Below are 25,434 nucleotides of genomic sequence, written 5' to 3'. Positions count from 1 at the left end.
GGAACACTGACTTCCGGGTTTGCAGTGTTTGGGTTCCAAGTTGTTTGAGTACCAAGGCGTTTGAGAACCAAGGTACCACTGTATTTTATAAAAATTATATATCGCTTGATTGTAAAACAAACCTCAAGGTGGTTTACAAAAAAAGAGATTAAACAATGAAATTATCCATAATAAAAAGTAACAATAATTTATAACTTCCAGAAAGTTAAAATAACAGCAGACCGAAAACAGATGAAAACTCGCATCGATTTTCTGAACATCTGGGTAGGCTTATTCAAACAAGAATGTTTTTAACAGGCTCTAGAAAGAGTACAGAGAAGGCATCAAGTGGCAGGGAGTTCCAAAGGGTAGGATATTGAGTTCTTGCAAATGCAGAACAGGTGTTATGCGACACCTGCAACTTCGGCCGATCGATAAGTCAACCGCTTTAGCACCATCTGGGGTCGGTTTGACCCAACGGACCAGCAGAATGGATCCCACCTGGTTCTGATCTGCCTCGGGCCAGCCTCTCCCGACCCTCTTTCCTCCGGGCTTGACAGCCACCCAGGTCTGCTTTCCATCACAGCAACATCACAGCCAGCTCTCGCTATCATGGCTTGGAAGCGAAGGGCTAGGGAAATGTTCTGCTCCATTTCATCCCTGCCAAATCTAATTGTAGTCGTGTGGAAGCAATTGAACCGGGCCGTGGATTTTATTAGAGAGCAACGGAGCAAACTGAGTGGGTGTGATTTGTTTTCCTGTTCCCTGACCCATCTCGTTTTCTCCTCAAATTGACTTGCTGATAGAGGGATGAAATCAAACCTCATTTCACCCAGCTGCGTTGAATGTCCACAAGTTCTAATGTGAGGAGAGAGGGAGAAAAAAAAAACTTTCTTTTCTCCCCTTTCTCCTTGCCCTGCATAATATTAAAGACATTCCATGATTCTGCCGCATAGTAAAGGTAAAGGGACCCCTGACCATTAGGTCCAGTCACGGCTGACTCTGGGGTTGTGGAGCTCATCTCGCTTTATTGGCCGAGGGAGCCGGCATACAGCTTCTGGGTCACGTGGCCAGCATGACTAAGCCGCTTCTGGAGAACCAGAGCAGTGCACGAAACGCCGTTTACCTTCCCACCAGAGTGGTACCTATTTATCTACTTGCACTTTGACGTGCTTTCGAACTGCTAGGTTGGCAGGAGCAGGGACCGAGCAACGGGAGCTCACCCCATCGCGGGGATTCGAACCGCCGACCTTCTGATCAGCAAGTCCTAGGCTCTGTGGTTTAACCCACAGCGAGGTCCCAAATGCTTCAGCCTTTCTTGCTGGTGAGAATAACTCTGCACATGCTCCCCCTCAAGCAGAAGCCCTCTGATCAAAGGAAAGCAACTCCGAGCTTTTCAGAGAAACTTTTCCACCCATCTTTTTATCCCGAATCCAGATCCCAGAGGTGCAATGATTGCTGCATGTTTGAACCAGGAAATGAACCAGCCCTGTTACTGCCAGTGGGGGGTTCCATTATCAAACAGGTTCCACTAACTTGTCTGGAGCCAGAAATCTACTTTATGTGCCTCTACAAATAGACTTCATTCCCGTTTTGTTGTTTTCTTTTTTCTATGCTTGTCTCCTTTCTGGTCCTGTCCCAGCAAACACTCTGTCAGCTAAACCACCCAAAATTCTTCCAGCCCTGTAGCTCTGCGCCAGGAAGTGTGGAAATTGTGAGACAATTGACATGCTGTGTTTGCAGGCTCAAAGAGAGAACTTCTTAATTTTATTTTTTTTAAAATGCATTTGGAGAGATGTTTTTGTTTCTTCAAAAGCTGTGTCTCGTTGCCTGAGCCCTGCCTTGCGACCCGGAGAAACCTCAGAGACACGCATCCAGAGAGCTCATCCTTGCTTTGGCCTCCTGCAGTTGCGATGGCAGCACAAAGAGATGAGTTGACTGGTGGTTGTGCAAGGACCAGCCACGTGGAGATCTTGCAGAGCGTGCAACCCCTTCCCCTCCCTTTCTTGCAAAGCTGGGGCTCCGTGCCCTGGCAAAGATCAGGAAGAAACACTGCGTGGAACTAGATGGCGATCTCATGTTTTTAGTCAAATGTTAAGTGGGATAATGACGGGGGAATGGAAGAAGAGCCCTGCAGCTGGGTCAAGGCAGCATGGCCAAAGTAGCCAGCCAGATGCCCTCAAGGGAAGTCCACAAGCAGGACCTGAGGACAACTGCAGCCTTCTATCAAGAGCAGAAGAAGAGCCTGGTGGATCTGGGCCATCTGGTCCAGCATCCTGTCCTCACAGTGGCCGACCAGATGTTTGTGCGAAACCCACAAATAAGGATCCAAGCACAAGAACACATCTCGCTTCCTGCAGTTCCCAGTATAATAATAATAATAATAATAATAATAATAATATTTATACATACATACATACATACATACATACATCTCCCATCTGGCTGAGTTTCCCCAGCCACTCTGGGCGGCTTCCAACAAAGATGAAAAATACACTAAAATGTCACATATTAAAAACTTCCCTGAACAGGGCTGCCTTCAGATGTCTTCTGAATGTCAGGTAGTTGTTTAACGCTTTGACATCTGATGGGAGGGCATTTCACAGGGCGGGTGCCACTACCGAGAAGGCCCTCTGCCTGGTTCCCTGTAACTTGGCCTCTCGCAGTGAGGGAACTGCCAGAAGGCCCTTGGAGCTGGACCTCAGTGTCCGAGCAGAACGATGGGGGTGGAGACGCTCCTTAGATATACTGGACCAAGGTCGTTTAGGGCTTTCAAGGTCAACACCAACAGTTTGAATTGTGCTTGGAAACGTACTGGGAGCCAATGTAGGTCTTTCAAGACCGGTGTTCAAAGTGTTGGTGCTGACCTTTAAAGCCCTAAATGGCCTCGGTCCAGTATACCTGAAGGAGCGTCTCCACCCCCGCTTAGGGCTTTAAAGGTCAGCACCAACACTTTGAATTGTGTCTGGAAGTGTACTGGGAACCAATGTAGGTCTTTAACAGCCGGCCCCTCTTCCCGGGGAATAGTGGTTCAGAGAGGGTCAGCTCCTGCTTCTTTCAGTGCAGCTTGTGCAGGAGAATGTCCCCACCAGAGTGGGATTTTCAAATAATAAATAACCCTCCTGGTTGTGGCAACTGCGTCTCCCTGCCGAAGTATCGCACCCAGCAGCAAGCGCCAGAGCACCATGAGAAAACCCGGCCAGTTTAAACAGCCAGAGCTGTTTTTGCTCCGCGGAGAACGTAATCCCATCTCCAAATCCTCTTTCCCCCAAAATCCCCCTGCGGTTCCACCTCCAATTAGCGACCAGCTCTTCAAATCCCACAGCCTAGCCTGCTTAGCACAACCTGAAAGCCTGCTGGCTGCGCTCTGTGCTCTAATTTGTACCAAATGTGCTCCATTAATATCCTTCCTCCCCACTATAAACAAGCAGTTGCCTCACCAGGGGCTCGGGGCCAGGTGGATACTAGGAATACCCCCCCCCCCAAAAAAAAATAATGACTATTTTATTATTATTTGCTTGGGTCCGGCTCCCATCCCGCATTGCCCCAGCCTTGCAGAACATTTTTAACCCCCTAGAAGTGAAAAGAAAAACGGGCTTGTATTGCTGCATTCCTTTTGCATTTGACTTTTTTCTTTGCTGTGTGTAGAGAGCATGGCTTAGTGGTAGGGTTTTCTGTTTTTTGGAAGGGGTGTTAGTTGGACCGGCAAGGCCAAAGTCATGTTTACACCACAGGTCTCAACTTGCAGCCAGTTCTGGAGCCCACAAAGAACTGGGTGCTCCACCCATGATTTTGGCCTGTGCGTATCCTTTCAACCTCCCTCCCTCCCACGTTGCTGCTCCGGTCCTGGCCAGCTGTGGAACACACAACAGGGGTTGCCTAGCAACCGCATCAGTCCCTCCCAGTTCGGGGGGGGGGCGCAGAGAAGCAGCAGCAACCACATAAGTTGAAACATTGAAACCTTGACATTCAGGAACCCCCAGCTGAATATGGCCTGTCTTCCTTTTCCTCTTTGAAATCATTGTTATTTGTTTTTACAATTGCAAGTTTATCACGGAGAGAATTGCAAAACTATATACAGTGGTACCTCTGGTTGTAAACGGGATCCGTTCCGGAGTCCCGTTCGCAACATGAGCAGAAGGCAACCCGTGTCTGCGCGTGCAAGGATCATGATTCGCCATGTCTGCGCATGCGCGTGAAGTCATTTTGCGCATCTGCGCATGCGCAAGCGATGAAACCCGGAAGTAACCCTTTCCAGTACTTCTGGGTTGCTGCGGAACACAACCTGAAAAAACGTATCATGAAGCAAATGTAACACAAGGTATGACTGTAAAGAAAATTCTCTGAATCTCCAGACTTCGCCTCCCCCCATCCCTTCATGGGTTCTTATGTCAACATAGGGATGCGGGTGGCGCTGTGGTCTAAACCACTGAGTCTCTTGGACTTGCCGATCAGAAGGTCAGCAGTTCGAATCCCCGCGACGGACTGAGCTCCCGTTGCTTGGTCCCAGCTCCTGCCTACCTAGCAGTTCAAAAGCACATCAAAGTGCAAGTAGATAAATAGGTACCGCTTTGGCGGGAAGGTAAACAGTATTTCCGTGCACTCTGGTTTCTGGCAAGGTTTCCTGTTGCACCAGAAGCGGTTTAGTCCTGCTGGCCACACGACCCGGAAAACTGTCTGTGGACAAACGCCGGCCACCTCGGCCTGAAAGCGAGATGAGCGCTGCAACCCCATAGTCGCCTTTGACTGGACTTTACCATCCAGGGGTCCTTTACCTTTACCTTTTTTACCAATGTCAACATTTACAACTGCATGTCAATCCATTATCCAAATTTTTGGTCCATCTAAATTATCCTTAGCCTTTGCTACCTTACAAGTGGGATTAAAATCCTGCTAAAGTTTTCATCTGCTTACAATGGTCTCCTGAGTACATTATAAATTGTTCCCATTCTTTTTTTAAAGTTCTTGTCCTCTGTTGTCTTCCTTTCCCCATCTTTGTGTCCCAACACCCCTGTTTCCAATAAGGAAGTGTGTTTTCATGATGCAGCCTCGCAGACACAAACAGTCTTGTGCAAAATCTTTGCTCTTGGGACCACAACAGAAAGCATTTTTGCCTGAGCTGCAGTTCTTTTCGTGAAAGGTGGCCCTCACGGCGTTCTTTGCTACCTATTTTTGCATGCCCAATTTTTGCTTGTCTGGTGAACCGTTCAATTTCTCCTTTCCTGTTTTCATTTCTGCACTCCCGTCTTGTGTGCTTGCACCTACATTTATCCTTTACAAGCCACTTTAGTCTAAAAATTGTTTTGCATGGGGCGAGGGAAGGAAGCAAGGTATAAATATGTAAACTGAAAGAGCTCATAGCCTCTGGGTGTGACCTCTCAAACTGGGTGCCAGAAATAGATGTGGTCATGTCTAGTGGGGCAGCTATAGACATCTCAGTGGCTGAGGCGGAAACCTCTTTTCTGCAATCAAGTGCTACATTGTTGTTGTTATTGTTGTTTAGATGTTTAGTCGTGTCCGACTCTTCGTGACCCCATGGACCAGAGCACGCCAGGCACTCCTGTCCTCCACTGCCTCCCACAGTTGGGTCAAACTCATGCTGGTAGCTTCAAGAACACTGTCCCACCATCTCGTCCTCCATCGTCCCCTTCTGCTTGTGCCCTCCATCTTTCCCGACATCAGGGTCTTTTCCAGGGAGTCTTCTCTTCTCATGAGGTGGCCAAAGTCTTGGAGCCTCAGCTTCAGGATCTGTCCTTCCAGTGAGCACTCAGGGCTGATTTCCTTCAGAATGGAGAGGTTTGATTTTCTTGCAGTCCATGGGACTCTCAAGAGTCTCCTCCAGCACCATAATTCAAAAGCATCCATTCTTCGGCGATCAGCCTTCTTTATGGTCCAGCTCTCACTTCCATACATCACTACTGGGAAAACCATAGCTTTAACTATACGGACCATAAGTGCTACATGAAATAAATGAAATAAATAAGTAAGGTCCAAATTACTTCCTCCTTTCCACTAACAGCCATGGGAAATTAGTGGAGAATCGGTGGCTATTAGCCATGATGACCATGTCCTGCTTTCACTGCCAAAAGCGGTATTCCTCTAAATACCAGTTGCTAGGAGTGGGGTTGGACTAGATGACCCCCGGGATCCCAACTCTACCATTCTTAAGAAGCGGCTCCTAGGATGCTTTGCAAAACCCTGTTTCCACCTCTCTCCGTTTTAAACAAGTGTTTTCCGTCTCCTGCTTTTGATGGGTTGACTGAACTGTTCTCCCTTTCCCCCCTGACATACTTTTAAATATTTAAAATGCTCAATACATTCCCTCCCTAGACTAAACATCCCCCGTTCCTTTTTCCTGCCCTCATACTATTTGTGCTCTGTTCTCTGAAAACATCCTTCTGGAATGAAGAGTTGATTCTACGGCTTCTCTGAAGGCCAGGAGATGCCCCCTGGCTTATATTTGTCTCTGGTTTGGCACTCACGGCTTGTAGGATGAAGCCTTCCATGCTTGCAGTTCCAGATTTGAGCCGCTCTTTGTGCTGGGTCAAGAGGTTAGTAGGCCCTGGCTGCCTCTGAAAAAGTATGTAGAGAAGGAACATGTGATAGTGGTCAAGAATTCTCCCCATGTCTCATTTCCCCCTGATTCATATCTATTTGTTGTTGTTGTTTAGTCGTTTAGTCGTGTCTGACTCTTTGTGACCCCCTGGACCAGAGCACACCAGGCACTCCTGTCTTCCACTGCCTCCCGCACTTTGGTCAAACTCATGCTGGTAGCTTCGAGAACACTGTCCAACCATCTCATCCTCTGCCGTCCCATTCTCCTTGTGCCCTTCTCCATCTTTCCCAACATCAGAGTCTTTTCCAGGGAGTCTTCTCTTCTCATGAGGTGGCCAAAGTATTGGAGCCTCAGCTTCACATTCTGTCCTACCAGTGAGCACTCAGGGCTGATTTCCTTCAGAATGGAGAGGTTTGATCTTCTTGCAGTCCGTGGGACTCTCACGAGTCTTCTCCAGCACCAGAATTCAAAAGCATCAATTCTTATGTTCTCCTAATAAACACATTTTTGTGCAATGTTTTGATTAGGGGTGGGTGATCCATCTGTTTTGGTTTCCCCCAGGTTCTCATTTTTCTTGTGCCCTCCAGCCAGCTGAGGTAGGAAAAGGCCCACCCACTTGTTTCCACGGCAACAGAGCGAACTCTTTGGATATGTTCATGGTACTTATCTAGCCAGCCAAAGCCATTACCTCAACAAAGCAGCTGATTTGGCAGGCTTCTGCTTATGCATTCTACCCTCACAGAAACAAGATTGCAGGTTTGGAAGGGACCCAGACTCAACCCCTCCTCCCCCCCCCCAAAAAAATTTGTAACAATATGCAATTTTGTCTAAGAAGCAAATTTCAGGAGAAATGCATTGCAAAATTCAGAGAAGTGCAAATTTCAAAGGACACCTGTTCTCTGCTTCTCTCATTGCATTCAAATGTGTCGATTAAGAAGGTTTGCCTCTCAAGGTGGGCTGAATCTTATTACTTCCCCTTCTCTAGACTTTGGGTTTTAAAGGGCTTAGTGTATCCCTCTTTGGGATCATCTCTTAAAATTCGCTTGTCCTGTAATTTCAGCTTCTTTGTCAGTGATTGGCAGCTCCAGAGATGCTGCCAGCTTCCCACTCCAGAACGCCCACAAACCTCAGCTGGAGTCAATTACAGTGCAGAGAGTCCACTCCGGGCTCCAAATTGCCAATCCAGAAAGCAAACCCGATTATTAAGCAATTAAAAGGAGGAGGCAGGCAGGATAGACAGTGCAACCTGGTCCTTTTGGCCTTCTTCAAGGACCTGGACATTTTGAAACAGCTGGGCAACAAAAACCCCAAGGAGCTTCCAGCCTTCTGTGATCTTTCCTTCACACCCCCAGAGAGTCAGAACTTGGGAAGCAAAGAGGTCGTCCCCAAACTCTGCTAGAAAGTTAGGCCTGAGATGAATTCATAGGCGTGCTTTCCAAATTTCTCTGTGCATGCCTCGTAAACGGTTTTATTTTAGCTGAAACCATTTCTAAACCGATGAATGTTTAGAACTCTGCAAGAGGTACTTCAACAATGCAATGCGAAAACAATGAAAACTACCATAAAAATCAATTTTATAGTGGGTTTTCATTGTGGTTAGCCATTCCCGACAGGCATGGAGATACCAGGGGGGCGGGATATGGATTTTTGCATAAATAAATAGCAGACACTAAAAGAAATGAAATAAATGACAATTCGTGCCACTCATAGCCACGAATAGCCTTGTCCTCCATGAATTTGTCTCATCCTCTTTTAAATCCATCCAAGTTGGTGCTCAGTACTGCTTCCTGTGGCAGGGAGTTCCATAGTTTACCTAGGTGCTGCAGGAAGAAGGATTTTCTTTTATCAGTCCTGAATCTTCCCACGTTTACCGTATTTTTCTCTCCATAAGACACACTTTTTTCCTCCTAAAGGGGAAGTGTCTGTGCGTCTTATGAAGCGAATGCTGCACGGAGGAGGGACTTGTAAGCGGCTCCTGTCCGCTTTGCTGCTTTAAAGCGAGCCACGGAGGAGGGAAGGAAGGGGAACCATAGCTCTCATCCGTCCCTCCTCCGTGGCTCACTTTAAAGCAGCAAAGTGGACAGGAGCTGCCTGCTTTGCTGCTTTAAATAGTTCAGTACAACATTTGATTCAGAATTTTTTTTTTTCATGTTTTCCTCCTCTAAAAACTCGTTGTTGTTTAGTCGTGTCCGACTCTTCGTGGCCCCATGGACCAGAGCACGCCAGGCCCTCCTGTCTTCCACTGCCACCCCCAGTTTGGTCAAACTCATGCTGGTAGCTTCCAGAACACTGTCCAACCACCTCTGTAATGGTTCTAGGGGTTGCTCGTGCGTAAATTGCCATTACTCCTGGCTAGGTTGCCTGGTTGAACCCTTTCTGTCTGGACAGCCTCAAGTTCCGTGGCTGCCTCAGTCGCTGGCAGAATCCGTCAGTGGGCGTTTCTTAAACCTCTTCCAGCATAGAAGCTGTTTGACGCCCAGTCTCCTCCCCCTTTGCCTGCGCGGAAGTTTTCTGCGCAAAGTGGGTGTGGGCAACGGAGTACTCGTGCCCTCTCCGCTGGTCTCCTGCGAAGAGTCCTGGAGCCACCTCTCTGATTCCTCCATCTCCCCCCCCTTCTCCACTGGTGTTACACTGATTTCCTTCCTCAGTGGATGGGCTACCTCTCCCCCTACTGGGACCCTCTCCATCATCATCCTGGAGCCCCCTCTCCGCCTCCCGCTCCGATGGCAGTTCCCTGACAACCTCATCCTCTGTCATCCCCTTCTCCTTGTGCCCTCCATCTTTCCCAACACCAGGGTCTTTTCCGGGGAGTCTTCTCTTCTCATGAGGTGGCCAAAGTCTTGGAGACTCAGCCACTGCCCCATGTACAGGGAGACATGTACTGAGGGATCTATGGTTCCTCTGTGCCTTGAGATGCCTCCTTCTTCTCTTCCCAGTTTCCAGGCCTCAGAGCTCTCCAGAAGACCTGAAGGCGCTAACGGGGAACGTCAACCGGTTAAACGAAAGCTTCCGGGAGCTCCAGCTGAAGGTTCTTCAGCAACCATTCAAAGGGGACTTCCTGGACCACATCTGGCGCCTGCAGGACCTTCTCCAGAACCACTCCGACTCTCTCCTGCTGATGACCAGCTCCCTTCAGAAGCTGGAAGGGGCCCTCGGGAGCCTGCGGTCCCAAGCGGATCAGACGGACCGGGCGGTCTCCGGCCTACGGGAGGCTTTGAACCAGCAGAGCGACTTGGCCCAGATGGAGATCTACAAGGTCTCCGTGGAGGGGAACAGCAGCCGTCTACTCCTGAGGCACCACGAGGGCTTGCTGACGCAGCTGGCGTCCCGGGTGGAGGGCTTGAGCGACCAGCTGACCATGGTGGGCGGGGAGGTGGGCAGCATGAACCGGACCCTGTCCTACGATGTGGGCATCCACCACACTCGCATCCAGGACCTGCAGGTCCTGATCAGCAACGCCAGCGAGGACGCCCGTCAGATGCGCCGCGTCCACATCGCCATGGAGCAGCAGCTCAAGCACGAGTTGGCCATCCTCAACAACGTGACCGAGGACCTGCGACTCAAGGACTGGGAGCACTCCATCGCCCTGAGGGACATCTCGGTCATACGAGGTAGGGGTGGAGCGGGAAAGGCCAGCCGTTCTCACTGGGAATGAGCAGACAGGGGGATGCTCGACAAATTTGCAGGGGACAAAATAGAGGGTGGGGGAGGTTATTGGTTTGTTTTGCTTCTATGATGTGTTTTATGCCGGGGCATGCGCAGAGTGACCATCCCAATGCCAGCAGAGTGTGCCAAAAGAACACAGCAACACCAAACCGTTCTAGGATGAGTCAGCGATTTACTGACAGTATAATGCAGTTTCAGATACATAAAGTTGTAGATTAAGTTGCTGACGCAGCTGGCGTCCCGGGTGGAGGGCTTGAGCGACCAGCTGAAGTTACAAGAAAGTTACAAGAAAGAAGATTCCACCTAAACATTAGGAAGAACTTCGTGACAGTAAGAGCTGTTCGACAGTGGAATTTGCTGCCAAGGAGTGTGGTGGAGTCTCCTTCTTTGGAGGTCTTTAAGCAGAGGCTTGACAACCATATGTCAGGAGTGCTCTGATGGTGTTTCCTGCTTGGCAGGGGGTTGGACTCGATGGCCCTTGTGGTCTCTTCCAACTCTATGATTCTATGATTCTAGATGCAGTCTCTTTACAGCATGTAGACAGTGCTCTGAAGCTTGCCTCAAACACATCAGCATTTATACTGTATGTTGTGCTGAGTCATTCTCACATGCTTGCTGACTCGTTCTCACATGCTTAACTAGCTGCAGGTGCAGGAAGAGGCACGGCCAAATTAAACAGCGAACCAAAATCAGCCCTTTCTCGTCCCTTTTCCTCCACATGCTTAAAACCCCCCAAATAAATTAACACTTTATATTTTCATCTTGTATTTTTATGCTGCAAACCATCCTATGGATGAAGGATGGCATACAAATTTAACAAATGATGATAATATGTAAATGATGGTAATAGATTGGGAGGGGCAGCTAGTAACTCAGGAGCTAGAATCAGGATTCCAGATGACTTTAACAGATTGTAGTATGAGGCCAAAACTAACAGAATGAAATTCAGTACATGAAAAGAGCGCAACCCTTCTTGTTACGTATCCGTCGGGATATGCATGCGGCAAGCCCGGAAGTATATTTCCGTGTTTCGCCGCACGTGCATGCGCAGTAGTGCTCTATCACACCACGCACATGCACGGAAGTGCTCTATCATGCCACGTGTGTGCACAGAACAGGCACCTCTGGTTGCAGAAACCTTGGGATCCGACCGGAGCTCCGGAACGGATCCCGTCCGCAACCGGAGGTAGCACTGTATAGGGTTGCGGCGCTCATCTCACTTTCAGGCCAAGGGAGCCGGCATTTGTCTGCAGAAAGTTTTCCAGGTCACGTGGCCAGCAGGACTAAACCGCTTCTGGTGCAACAGGACACTGTGACAGAAACCAGAGTGCACGGAAACACCAGTTACCTTCCCGCTGCAGCGGTACCTATTTATCTACTTGCACTGGTGTGCTTCTGAGCTGCTAGGTTGACAGGAGCTGGGACAGAGCAATGGGAGCTCACTCCATTGCAGGGATTCGAACCGCCAGCCTTCTGAGTGGCAAGCCCAAGAGGCTCAGTGGTTTAGACCACATCACCACCAACTTCCTTTATATATGAGGATAAGGAGGGTAAAGGTAAAGGTACCCCTGCCCGTACGAGCCAGTCTTGACAGACTCTAGGGTTGTGCGCTCATCTCACTCTAGAGGCCGGGAGCCAGCGCTGTCCGCAGACACTTCCTGGTCACGTGGCCAGCGTGACAAGCTGCATCTGGCGAGCCAGCGCAGCACACGGAACGCCGTTTACCTTCCCGCTAGTAAGCGGTCCCTATTTATCTACTTGCACCCGGGGGTGCTTTCGAACTGCTAGGTTGGCAGGCGCTGGGACCGAACAACGGGAGCGCACCCTGCCGCGGGGATTCGAACCGCCGACCATGTGATCGGCAAGTCCTAGGCGCTGAGGTTTTACCCACAGCGCCACCTGCGTCCCTGAGGATAAGGAGACCTCGTAGGTAATATGCATTGTGCGCCATCCCAAAAAAAGTGATCAGGAAGAAAGAGAGGGGTGGTCTGAGGTGTCACTTCAGGCAAAGGCTTAGTAGAGATTTTCACTGCTGGTATTTGGACCTGTCCCATAAACTCGAGCCGCAAAATCTGCCATCCCAGGCAGCCTAAGTGATGTGGGATGGGAGCCATTGACGCTACATTTTCCCATCTGGTGGAAACTCATGTGCTCCGTCGATCCAGGAGCTTTCCTTTTGGATGTTGTGCCCAAACCTCTGGATTTCTAATATCGGGATTGGCTTCACCACAAAGGGTTGCTGGAGATTTACTTTAGCAGATGGAGTCAGTGCACTAAATGGGAAGGCCTCTCGCTTGCATTTCGGGGTTCGTTGTGGGGACGGATGGGGGAATTGGACCCAGCATCACCCAGAAGCTTGTGCAAAGAGGGAATGGCTTGCGGTTCTGTGAATGGGAAGCCTTTTCCGCTTGGGACACCCTGGATCCATCCATCTGTGAATCGCCCTGAGATCTTATGATGAAGGGCACTATCAATAGTTCAAAGGTGTATACCGGCCCTGTATCCCTGAAGGAGCATCTCCACACCCATCGTTTTGCCCAGACACTGAGGTCCAGTTCCGAGGGCCTTCTGGTGGTTCCCTCCCTGTGAGAAGTGAGGTTACAGGGGACCAGGCAGAGGGCCTTCTCAGTGGTGGCTCCCACCCTGTGGAACGCTCTCCCATCAGATGTCAAGGAAATAAACAACTATCTGACTTTTAGAAGACATATGAAGGCAGCCCTGTTTAGGGAAGTTTTTAATGCCTGATGTTTTATTGTATTTTTAATATTTTTTTGGAAGCCGCCCAGAGTGGCTTTCCTCCTCTTCTTCTTCTTCTCCTTCTTCTTCTTCTTCTTCTCTTCTTCTTCTTCTTCTTCTTCTTCTTCTTCTTCTTCTTCTTCTTCTTCTTCTTCCTCTTCTTCTTCTTCTTCCTGCTGCTGCTGCTGCTGCTGCTGCTACGGTAAATGATTGAGTCTTACAGATGAGGGGTGGGCATGTGCCCCCTGTAAACGGGCCAATTCCATCCATTGAAGTGAATGAGCTGGCACTTATGGGACAAGGCGATCTTGTGGGCAAACTGGTCCCTGGAACAAGACGTTTCTGAAAATGAGCGTGTGTTTATGTACACATGTATATGATACCATAATTCACCGCATGATCGTCGCCACCGCATAATCATCGCACCCCATTTTTTTGGAAATAAAAACAGGCATAAGAAATGTGACGATTATGTGGTGAATTGCGGTACAGTGGTACTTCGGGTTAAGAACTTAATTCGTTCCAGAGGTCCGTTATTAACCTGAAACAGTTCTTAACCTGAAGCACCACTTTAGCTAATGGGGCCTCCTGCTGCTGCCGCTGCTGCACGATTTCTGTTCTCATCTTGAAGCAAAGTTCTTAACCCGAGGTACTATTTCTGGGTTAGCGGAGTCTGTAACCTGAAGCGTATGTGTCAGGGGTTCAGGAGAAGAGTCACAGGAGAGGGAGGAAACGGAGAGCGAGGGGGAGGAGTCTGAAGGAAATGTCAGCGACGACAGTAGTCCGAGGTCTCTGAGTCTCTCCAGTGACTCGGAGGATTCACAGAAAGGGGCCCCCATGGTCAGGCAAGGGGAGTGCCCAGGGGGACACCTCGGGAAGAAGGGGCCAGAGGGGACTCAGAGAGTAGCAGCTGGAAATCCGGACCAGCGTCCCCCCCAGAGGGCAGTAGGGGGGAGGAGTCCAAGGCATCGGGATCAGGGAGTGCGCAGGCAGAGGGAGAACGTGAGGGAGGAGTGACCACACCCTCGTCAGGGAGCGAGGAAACGGTCATCAGGAAAGTTAAACGCGCGCGCGCGCCAAGTTCAAATGTACAGGAGGGCAGCAAGGTGGGCAGCCCGGGTAGGGAGCCAGGTCCTAAAGCCCGCCGAAGAGAGGGGGAGGAGTCAGACGGGTCAACGTCTGCGTCAGAAGAGTCCAGGAGAGAAGAGACCCCGGGGGGTAGTAAGACCCAGAGGAAGAGAGAGAGAAGGAAGAGGTGGAGTAAGATTAGAGTCTTAAACTGGTGCACAGGGGGTGGGGACTCAGACAGAGCTTCGCCGGTCTAAAGTCCAGACGTAGAGCTGGGACGCTGAGACTTGGAAATGGAGACTATTCTGCAATAAAGACTTTGATACTGTACTACCGGCTAGCGTTGGTCCTTGGTGAGCTGGGACCCGGAGCCAGCTCTGACAGTATGTAATCTGAGGTAGCACTGTATGTGATCATATTAAACTTGTCTGTGCTAGATTGGAAGTTCCTGTTTCCAAGCCTTTGGGAGGCCCAAACTGCATGGCTTCTCCATTCGTGGTTCGGTTCTTGGACCTGGGGGCAGTTGCAGGGGCAGGAGAGAGTCCAGGTCAAAAACTGGGCAGAGATCAAGACCCATAGCAGCTACCGGCCACTAGACGCTTGGGCCAAGCCCTCACACCAGTGGCTGAGATTGTTGAGGAAAGTGTCAGTTCGGGGCTTCACAGAACCATAGAACAGTGGCAATGGGTGGGGTCCAACCCATTGTGACGCAGGAATCCTGACCCAAACCTCGCTGCTTCGCATAGGTCAACCATCAGATACACCAATGAGGCGCAGTCGTGGAACCTCATGTGGGAATAGCTGCCCAAGTGCACACCTCGACTGCTGTGGACACGGGTACACCCACTGCATGCTCCTTCAGTGCAACCTTGGTGGTTTTGGAATGAAACCAGGGCTCATCGGCCTTCTGTCTCTCCAATTTAGGGCCACCTGGACCGAAAGGGGATCAAGGCAACGAAGGGATGGAAGGAGAGCCCGGTCCTCCTGGTTTACCTGGCCTGCAAGGTAAGGCATCATGTGACCCGTCAGTGTGCATCCTGAGTTGGTACTCTGAAGGGACAGGAGAACAGAGCTCAAGGGCAGATTGTGCTCCTTCTGACTCTCCTAATAATAATAAATTGGCAGGGGGTTGGACTCGATGACCCTTGTGGTCTCTTCCAACTCTATGATTCTATGATTCTATGAAATAATAACATTAGATGGTCACCAGGGCTAGCTGGCTTAGATAGTCCTATTTGGGCCAGCGAGGAGACCAGGGGAGAATTAGCTGTGGGGTCCCAGAGCAGGTAATCTTCATAAAAAGGGGAGGGGAATAAAAGATCAGACTAAGTTAAAATTGAAAGCCAGGCGGAATAGCTCTGTCTTACAGGCCCTGCAGAAGGAGGTTAAATCCTGCAGGGCCCTGGTCTCATGGGACAGAGCAATCCACCAGGTAGGAGCCATCACTGAGAAGGCCCTGGCCCTGGTGGAGGATAGTCTGACTTCCTTAGGGCCCCGGACCTCTAAAATATGGTTATTCATGGACCTTAAGGTCCTCTGTGGGGCAGACCAGGAGAGGCGGTCCCGTAAATATGAGGTGCTCTGTTTGCCACAGCTCTGTGTATACTACATGTCCCAATTCCAGGCATTTTCTTTGGACTTCCTAGAGGAGAGGACTATCGATGACAACTAGCCAGGATGGCTCTGCTCTGCCTCCACTGGATACCAGTGGCTGGAAACCCCTTGAGGCTCTTGAGCACGTATCCTGCTTGCAGGTTTCCCATAGACATTTGATTGGCCACTGTAGGAACACTAGACAGGCCACAGACCTGATCCTGCAGGCTTTCAATGTCCTTGTTCAAAAGATCTCAGGTAGGAGTTGACGGGCAAGGTGATTCCGCCTGAAACTTTGGAAGGACGTTGGTAGCATTGGTCTCCCAGTACATTTCTGAGCACAATTCAAAGTGTTGGTGCTGACCTTTAAAGCCCTAATCGGCCTCAGTTCTGTATACCTGAAGGAGCGTCTCCACCCTCATCGTTCTGCCCGGACACTGAGGTCCAGCGCCGAGGGCCTTCTGGCGGTTCCCTCGCTGCGAGAATCCAAGTTACAGGGAACTAGGCAGAGGGCCTTCTCGGTGGTGGCACCCGCCCTGTGGAACGCCCTCCCATCAGATGTCAAAAAGAAAAATAACAACCAAACTTTTAGGAGACATCTGAAGGCAGCCCTGTTCAGGGAAGCTTTTAATGTTTAATAGGTTATTGTATTTTAGTGTTCTGTTGGAAGCCGCCCATAGTGGCTGGGGAAACCCAGCCAGATGGGCTGGGTATAAATAATAAATTATTATTATTATAAATTATTATGGTCTAGGTCAGCCTTTCCCAACTTGGTGCCATCCAGATGCTTGGGGCTACAGAACCCATCAGCCAGCACATTGGAACAAACACCAGCCGTTAAGTCTCCGAAACGGCCCTGCAGGAGAGTCTCAGCATCTGTTGGCTGCAAAATCCGGCTTGCGGGTTTCTGGTCAGCCGCTGGGAGTGCAGGATCCTAGATTAGATGGACCACCACTGGCCTGATCCTGCAGCACTGCCTTTACACTCTCCTGCTCTTAATGCAGGCTTCAGTTTCGCCTTAACGGCTCTTATCCTTTCCATCTGATCTCAGGCCAGTCGCCCTCCGTGGTTCCATTCAAACAAACAAGAACGCTTTCTTCTTCGCTGCCTTCTCCCTTTGCTTGCGGAAGGTCTTGAGTTTACCCTGGCACTGCGTCGCTAACCACTAACCAGATGGCTCCCAGGCAGGAAGCAAAGGGTTAGCCTTAGCGGTGGAGAGGCAGATCTCTCCTCTCGGCTTAAAAGACTTGTGTTGGGGCAGCTATCTCTCTGGGGGGCTCCCTCTCTGGAAGAAAACCTTGGCAGATGGAAAAGGGGGTGCGTGGTCGCTCGCTCGCGCCGGTATTTTTCAGGGTCTTCCGATCTGGGTTTGGAGTGAGCCGCTTGAAGTTTCAAGAAACTCCACACACACCCCACCTCCTCCACCAAAACCGCTGTTTGTAGAAGGGAAATTCAATTAAAGCCCTGAAGGAAAACACGATTTTCTAGCTAAGTGGAAGCTTATGTTACGTGCTCTCTGAAAACTCTTGGCTGGAGGACAGAGTGCCACCATTAACCACCTGTAATTGCCTGGGATTTCTGGCACAGAGGAGTTATGGGAGAAATGGCCTGGGCTGGATTTAGATTTCCTGAGGGCTCCCCGTTGCCTGGGAGGGGGTGGAACAGGAGAGGATGCCTTGCTGTGGCTGTTTGCTGGGTTTATATCTTGGGCCCTGCCCTGTGTGAGGTCCTATCTTAAAGTTGGGGTTGGGCTGGGGTGCCCCTGAGCTCTTGCAAAGCTTATCCTGCATTTCCCAGTGGGTCTTCCTCAACTTACGCTCTCGCAGAATTCTAGAGTTGGAAGCTAGCCTGAAGACCATCTAATCCAGTGGTTCTCAACCTGTGGGTCCCCAGTTGTTGTTGGACTACAACTCCCATCATCCCTGAGTTCTGGCCTTGGTAGCTAGGGGTGATGGGAGTTGTAGGCCAGCAACATCTGGGGACCCACAGGTTGAGAAAGGCTGAATCCAACCCCCCTGTAATGCAGAAATTTGCAGCTGTTCCATACAGGGATCGAACCTGCAACCTTGGCGCATTCAGCATTGCACTCTAACTAACTGAGCTATTGGTTTGACTAGGGCCTCGCCCAAAATTTCTGCTTAAGCCATGCCTAGAAAATATGACTCTTTAGCGATAAAACAGAACAAACACCAATCTGTGGGAAACCCAAATTCTTTCTTTCTTTCTTTCTTTCTTTCTTTCCTTCTTTCCTTCTTTCCTTCTTTCCTTCTTTCTTTCCTTCTTTCTTTCCTTCTTTCCTTCTTCCCTTCTTTCTTTCCTTCTTTCTTTCCTTCTTTCCTTCTTTCCTTCCTTCTTTCTTTCCTTCCTACCTTCTTTCCTACCTTCCTTCCTTCCTTTCTTTCTTTCTTTCTTTCTTTCTTTCTATCTGTCATGCTTGTACAGTGGTACCTCTGCATGCGAACGGGATCCATTGCGGAGTCCCGTTTGCATCATGAGCAGAACGCAATCTGCGTCTGCGCATGCGTGGGTCGCGATTCATCATTTCAGCGCATGCGTGTGACATCATTCTGAATGTGCATGCGCAAGTGGCGAAACCCAGAAGTAACTCATTTCGTTACTTCTGGGTCGCCACGGGACGCAACCTGAAAATATTTAACCCAAAGCGACTTTAACCCGAGGTATGACTGTATTTTGAAAAAATTATAATTTTTTTTTTTTTTAGAAAACCCAAATTGTTTGCTCTGAACGAGAGACCGCTAAAGAGGGGTTGGGGTTGGGGGGGTGGACAAAAGGAAGCAGAGGCAAGATTCAAACTGAGGGCTGGGAAAGACCCCTGCCCCAAACCCTGGATCTCTTCTGCCAGGCCCCGGAATGGACAGTCCTGGGGAAAACAGGTCGATGGCCGAGCTCAATTTGAAGCATCTTCCTGTGATCCTTTTGAAATTTGTCTGGAATCTTCCCTGTTGCCATTCAGACTTTCCTTGTCTGAATGTATTTCCTACCACGGATGAGCAGAGCAGAGCCTGGCTTTGATTTAATTTAACTGATTTAATTATCTGTGTGTGGGCTTTGGGGTTTGTTGAATTTTGCAGACTAGGATTTATCGTTTGTAGGACCGCTTTTAAGTTTTTTAACGTTACATTTCCTAGTGCTTGCTCCTAAGATTTTTATTATTGTTATTTTTGTGGCTATTCCGTTTAATTCCCGTTAGTATAGTCAGCTTGGCTGTTGAGATTCGGACGGTGCCTGCTGGGCTGCAGACCAAATCTTTAAAATGAGAGGCATTTGGAGCCTTTTGGGTTTTGACAATGGCCACCCAAGACCAGTTTAGGTGTAATGAGGTCGACATGAGGCAATATGACTGCTGGGTGACTATAATGCAGAGAAAAAAGCGGTCCTTATGGCTTCCATTGGCCCAAGCCCAACTGCATATTGGCTGCATCAATAGGAGTATAGCATCTAGATCAAGGGAAGTAATAGTGCCACTGTATTCTGCTCTGGTCAGACCTCACCTGGAGTACTGTGTCCAGTTCAGGGCACCACAGTTCAAGAAGGACACTGACAAACTGGAACGTGTCCAGAGGAGGGCAACCAAAATGGTCAAAGGCCTGGAAACGATGCCTTATGAGGAACGGCTAAGGGAGCTGGGCATGTTTAGCCTGGAGAAGAGGAGGTTAAGGGGTGATATGATAGCCATGCTCAAATATATAAAAGGATGTCACATAGAGGAGGGAGAAAGGTTGTTTTCTGCTGCTCCAGAGAAGCGGACACGGAGCAATGGATCCAAACTACAAGAAAGAAGATTCCACCTAAACGTTAGGAAGAACTTCATGACAGTAAGAGCTGTTCGACAGTGGAATTTGCTGCCAAGGAGTGTGGTGGAGTCTCCTTCTTTGGAGGTCTTTAAGCAGAGGCTTGACAACCATATGTCAGGAGTGCTCTGATGGTGTTTCCTGCTTGGCAGGGGGTTGGACTCGATGTCCCTTGTGGTCTCTTCCAACTCTATGATTCTATGATTCTATGATTCTATGCATATTCACTGTATCCTAAGGAAGGTGCAGCTCATCGGCCCATTTAAAGCAAATTTCTCCAAGGCCAATACCAGCTCAGTTACTGATAAATCCAGCACTATCTATCCATGGTAAAATCCATCCACAGTCTGCTAAGGGGCCTCAACATCAGGAAGGAATCCCCCAAAATGCTGAGAGGCAGCCCAAGGTCCAAGTATCTGGGGAAAGAAGAACAAGCTCAACCAACCTCGTCTCCCTGTTTTAATTCTGGTTTGTTCTTGTTTGCTGGATAGATTGTTGTTGTTTAGTCGTTTAGTCGTGTCCGCCTCTTCGTTACCTCCTGGACCAGAGCACGCCAGGCCCTCCTGTCTTCCACTGCCTCCCGCAGTTTGGTCAAACTCACACTGGTAGCTTCAAAAACACTGTCCCACCATCTCGTCCTCTGTCGTCCCCTTCTCCTTGTGTCCTCCATCTTTTGCAACATCAGGGTCTTTTCCAGGGAGTCTTCTCTTGTCACGAGGTGGCCAAAGTCTTGGAGCCTCAGCTTCAGGATCTGTCCTTCCAGTGAGCACTCAGGGCTGATTTCCTTCAGAATGGAGAGGTTGGATCTTCTTACAGTCCACGGGACTCTCCAGAGCCTCTTCCAGCACCAGAATTCGTGGGGTCACGAATAGGAGGACACGACTAAACGACTAAACAACAAAGCTCCCTTCCTTCCTCACAGAGCCCTGTAGCTGGATCCGGCTATGAGGGATCCTAAGAGAAAAGAGGTCAACTGCTCCTGTGCTTCCACCAGCTTCTCCCCAGCAAAAGCCACTAGGCATTCCAAGCAGGATTCCAGACGAGATTAAAATCTGTGCCAGGATCCGGCTCCTGGCAACTGCCTCTCAGGGAATGAATGTCTCATCTCACCTCTTAATAGATTAATAGATCGTTGTGCATCTTAGCAGGCCTTGCTCCTGTCAGAAGTGATCTGCCCTAAGGAAAGGATCCTTCCCACGCTCAGGAGATTAAGAGCTGATTGGCCTTAGCATCTTATCTCACTGACATCTCCAAGCCTCTCCAAGAAACTGTCATCCCCTCGCAATTTAGAGAAAGCCGACATCGATCGTACCTCTGGGCACCGAGTCCTGTAATGTTGTGTTAACGTAAAGTTGGAAAGGAGACTCTAAACTATCCAGATTCCTGGCCGGGCTCTAAATGAGCTGTTACCGAGCGAGGAAAAGGTCTCAAAGCTGCCGCAGGGCCGCCTCATTGAAAACATATGCCTGCCACCCCCCAGGATCTTGGCAAATGGGATGGCAGGCTGCAGTTAGTGGGTGAGGCAGTGTGGCATAGTGGTAGTTGGGCCTGGGAGAGACCAGGGCTCGAATCTCGCCGCTCAGCCGTGAAGCTTAGAGGGCGACCTTGGGACAGGTTTTGCCTCTCAGGCTAACCTACCTCAGAGGGTTGTTGTGAGGATTAAATGAAGGGGGGAGAGATGCAAGGCACCTTGAGCTCCGTGAGGAAAAAGGCAGGATATAAATGCAATGAAGAAATGCAATGAATGCAATAATAATAATAATAACAACAACAACAACAACAATTTATTATTTATACCCCACCCATCTGGCTGGGTTTCCCCAGCCATTCTGGGTGGCTTCCAACAGAACACTAAAATACAACAACCTATTAAACATTAAAAGCTTCCCTGGAGCAAAAATGTTTCTCACAGACTCATGGTTGCATGGCGAGTTCCTGCCCCCCCCCAGTGGAAATAAAGACTCATGACACAATTATTGAGGTTAATGGGCTAAATAAGGCCACAACTTTATTGGTCACAGGTGATGAGCGGTATTGGCTTAGGCATTGGTCCTAACTGACTATATCTGACTTGAAGTCCGGGAAGGGTTAACCACCAGTAGGGGGAGTCCTGCTGATGCACATCAACTAGGAACTCCCCTGGGGTCACCAATAGGGGGCATGCCTTAGGCCCTCACCTCCCCAGGCTTCGGACAGGGCCACACCCCCCGGAATCCTTTATCGGACTACCCTTCAATATGTGGGGCAGGTGATGGCGCTACCTCCCCTCTTCCATCTACAGAACAGTACCAATGCCTAACCGCCAATACTCAGAAAGTTGTGACAATGTGCTACGAGGTGGGCAAAACCCAAGTGGCTGGTGCCAATTTGCCAAGTGGAAAAATTCCTACCAGTCCCCTCAACGGCGACCAACCAAGGTCCATAGCAAGTTCAAGGAACGAAAACCTTATAGGGCTGGAGGGTGGGAAAAGCAGGAACAGCTGGTGGGTGGGAAAAGAGGGAGATCCCCTGCCGCGTCCTGACTTAAATAGGGCAGGCCACGCCCCCAGAGCCAGCTGATTGGCTGGCCAGGAGGTTACGTGGCCGGGGATTCCCCCAATCGCGTGGGGGTGCTTTATTGGATACTGTCGTGACAGGACTCCCACCCGCAACAAGATGAGGCAAAATGGAAGTCCAGAACAAAAGAAGACCCCAACTTTTATTAGTTACTAATCCCCCAAACTACACCCCTAAGACTACATCACAACTACATCACAAAAAGGAGAGGTTGAGGGAGGAGTTGTGGAAGTAACCTGAGTATCTTGTCACCTGGCTGGTTCCTCCTCTCCCCCTCCCCATGAGTCATTTCCAGAGGACAAAAGGGAGCTGGCAGTTTCCTGCCCCCAGAGGGAAGATCTGATCATTGTCCTTTGTTCCAGTCCGTGTTGAATCCACTCCCATATGCAAGTTCTTTGTGACCTTGATGGTCTTCTGTCTAGGACCATCAGGGTTGGCATAGCAACTGAGCAGGGCTCCTGTGTATGTGCTGGTATGCTCAAGGGATTATGGCTGGCCTGTATCAAACCTTCCCCATTTTGTAGTCCTTCCTTTGTGGAGTAAATAAAAGTGGAACGGTGCAGATCCAATGTATGGTTGATTTTCTATCAATTTATAACAGAAGTGTAGCGTATGTTGTGTGTGTGTGTGTGTGTGGAGTTTGTACAAACTGAATGATTGGGGGGGGGGTTCCTGCGACAATAGCATGCAATTTCATGAGGAGCACACCGGATCCTGACTCTTGCAGGCCTGACTTTTCCTTCTTTTCTCTCTGAATCTAGGATTCCCTGGCGAAAGAGGACCTATGGGGCAGCGTGGGCTAAAGGGCGACCAGGGAGACCTTGGCCCACGAGGCATGCCTGGGCCACGTGGAGTTGCAGGTACGATGCGCTGTTTCAAAGGGTCCGAATGTCTTCCTTAACTGCATTCAGAGGAATCAGCACAGCAGTGCGTGCCAACCTTAGAATCTCAGAAGTGTGGAGCGGGAAAGGGAACCTGAGGGTCATCTAGTCCAACCCCCTCTGGAGCAGGAATCACAGCTCAAGAATCCATGGCAGATGGCCATTCAACCTCTGCTTAAAAACCTCCAGGAAAGGAGGTCTACAACCTCCTAAGGGAGTCTGTTCCACTGTCAAACAGCTCTTACTGTTAGAAAGTTCTTCCTGATACTAAGTCGGAATCTCCTTTCTTGCAAGCCATGGGTTCGAGTCCTACTGAGTTGGAATCTCCTTTCTTGCAAGCCATGGGTTCGAGCACAAATCAAAGTGTTGGTGCTGACCTTTAAAGCCCTAAATGGTCTCAAAGGCCCAGTAGACCTGAAGGAGCGTCTCCACCCCCATGAGGTCCAGCGCTGAGGGCCTTCTGGTGGTTCCCTCGCTGCGAGAAGCCAAGTTAGAGGGAACCAGGCAGAGGGCCTTCTCGGTAGTGGCACCCGCCCTATGGAAAGCCCTCCCAGCAGATGTTGAAGAGAAGAACAACTACCAGACTTTTAGAAGACCTCTGAAGGCAGCCTGTTTAGGGAAGCTTTTAATGTTTAATAGGTTATTGTAGTTTAGTGTTCTGTTGGAAGCCACCCAGAGTGGCTGGGGAAACCCAGTCGGATGGACAGGGTATAAATAAAGTTTATTATTATTATTATTATTATTATTATTATTATTATTATTACCCTCCAGAGCAGGAGAAAACAAGCTTGCTCCATCTTCCACGTGACAGCCCTTAAGCTATTTGAAGGTGACTCTCCTATCTCCTCTCAGTCTCCTCTTTCCCAGGCTAAAGGTAAAGGTAAAGGGACCCCTGACCATTAGGTCTAGTCATGACCGACTCTGGGGTTGCGGCGTTCATCTCGCTTTACTGGCCGAGGGAGCCGGCGTACAGCTTCTGGATCATGTGGCCAGCATGACTAAGTCTCTTCTAGTGAACCAGAGCAGCGCACGGAAATGCCGTTTACCTTCCCGCCGGAGCGGTACCTATTTATCTACTTGCACTTTGACGTGCTTTCGAACTGCTAGGTTGGCAGGAGCAGGGACCGAGCAACGGGAGCTCACCCCGTTGTGGGGATTTGAACCGCCAACCTTCTGATCGGCAAGCCCTAGGCTCTGTGGTTTAGACCACAGCGCCACAGTCTAAAAATACAAAATGAACATTGCAAGGGGGGTGGATTGGATGACCTTTGGGTACATTCCAACTCTACCATTCTATGATTCTATTTAGACACTGTGGGGAAAGTGGCATCTTCTTTTCTGCGCTCTCTCTCTCTCTCTCTCTTTCCCTGTGTGAGATCATTCCAGGAAGGGGGATCAAAGTGACTGGAGCGATTGATCCAAATGTGACAATGAGCCAGTAAAGGTTCTGAGTACCCCAGTTTAAAAGGATGTGGACAAGCTGGAAAGTGTGTGGAGGTGGGCAAACAAGAGGCTCAAGTCCTAGGCTCTGTGGTTTAACCCACAGCGCCACCCGCGTCCCCTTTCCCAGGTTAAATATACCCAACTCCTTCAACCGTTCCTCATAAGGCTTAGTTTCTAGACCCTTGAACCTCTTGGTTGCCCTCCTCTACACACCTTCCAGCTTGTCAACATCCTTTTAAACTGGGCTACCCAGAACCTTTTCAGGCTAATTGTCACATTTGGATTTTTGAGGCCCGCACCCTAGTCCCTCCAGTCACTTCGATTCCCCCTTGCCAGAATGATCTCCCACAGAGAAAGAGGGAGAAAATGTCCACAGAAAGAGAGATGCCACTTTCCCCACGGTGTCTGGGTAGAATCATAGAATTGTAGAGTTGGAAGGGAAACCCCAAGGTCATCTAGTCCAACCCGCAGGAATCTCAGATTAAGAGTCCTGGGTTCAAAGTCAGCTTCCGTGGAATTAATTTGACCCTTAAACAACACAGACGGTACAAAGATGAGGAAGTGAGAAGGAAGGCTGTTCTTTTGACTTTTTAAGGGAGAAACAGGTAACCACCCTCACCAGGTCATAACTAAGATGCCATTAAAGGAGAAGACCCCATGTTGGTAGTTTGACAACAAAAAAAGCATGTTGACAATTTGGGTTATGTTCAGAGGAAGGCTGGTGTAGGCATCATGAGTCTTCTCCATCAATTTATCTCCCCCCCCCCCCAAAAAAGTTATCCATTTTATAACACAACTAAACAGCACAAACAGAAAAACAAACAATACAAACAAATTCTTGTCTTATCCTTATTTTTTCTAAACATTGTTAGGTGGGCTTCCCCAAGTCCCCCCTATCTGATTTTCATTTTACCTCCTCTTTAGCAGTTTACATATATCATAATTTCTATCTAACCATTTTTTAAAATCACGCTTACTTTTACCATAAAAATCTTCACATTTTATCAATTACAAATAATACTGTTTTAAAATACACTATCTTCTACTTCTAACCCTACAGCCTATATCCACTTCCAAAGCTACTGTAAGATTTAAATGTTAACATATTTTTTTCAAATGTTCTTTAAACTTCTTCCAATCTTCT

At 49.2% G+C, this 25,434-nt stretch overlaps 1 protein-coding gene across 1 annotated transcript in view; it reads left to right on the top strand.

Annotated features, from left to right (window-relative positions):
- SCARA5 (scavenger receptor class A member 5) overlaps window positions 1-25,434 on the top strand; it is a 106,048-nt gene that overhangs the window by 50,638 nt on the left and 29,976 nt on the right. The window contains exons 4-6 of the mRNA XM_083432684.1: window positions 9,472-10,146; window positions 14,930-15,010; window positions 22,728-22,826. Of these exons, the coding sequence (XP_083288810.1) occupies window positions 9,472-10,146; window positions 14,930-15,010; window positions 22,728-22,826 (855 nt within the window). The remainder of the gene's footprint in view (window positions 1-9,471; window positions 10,147-14,929; window positions 15,011-22,727; window positions 22,827-25,434) is intronic.

Source organism: Podarcis tiliguerta (assembly GCF_965153285.1).
Source record: "Podarcis tiliguerta genome assembly, chromosome: 3".
In the NCBI taxonomy this organism is placed as follows: Eukaryota; Metazoa; Chordata; class Lepidosauria; order Squamata; family Lacertidae; genus Podarcis; species Podarcis tiliguerta.
The sequence above is the reverse complement of the archived record's forward strand: the minus strand, read 5'-3'. Positions and strand labels throughout refer to the sequence as shown.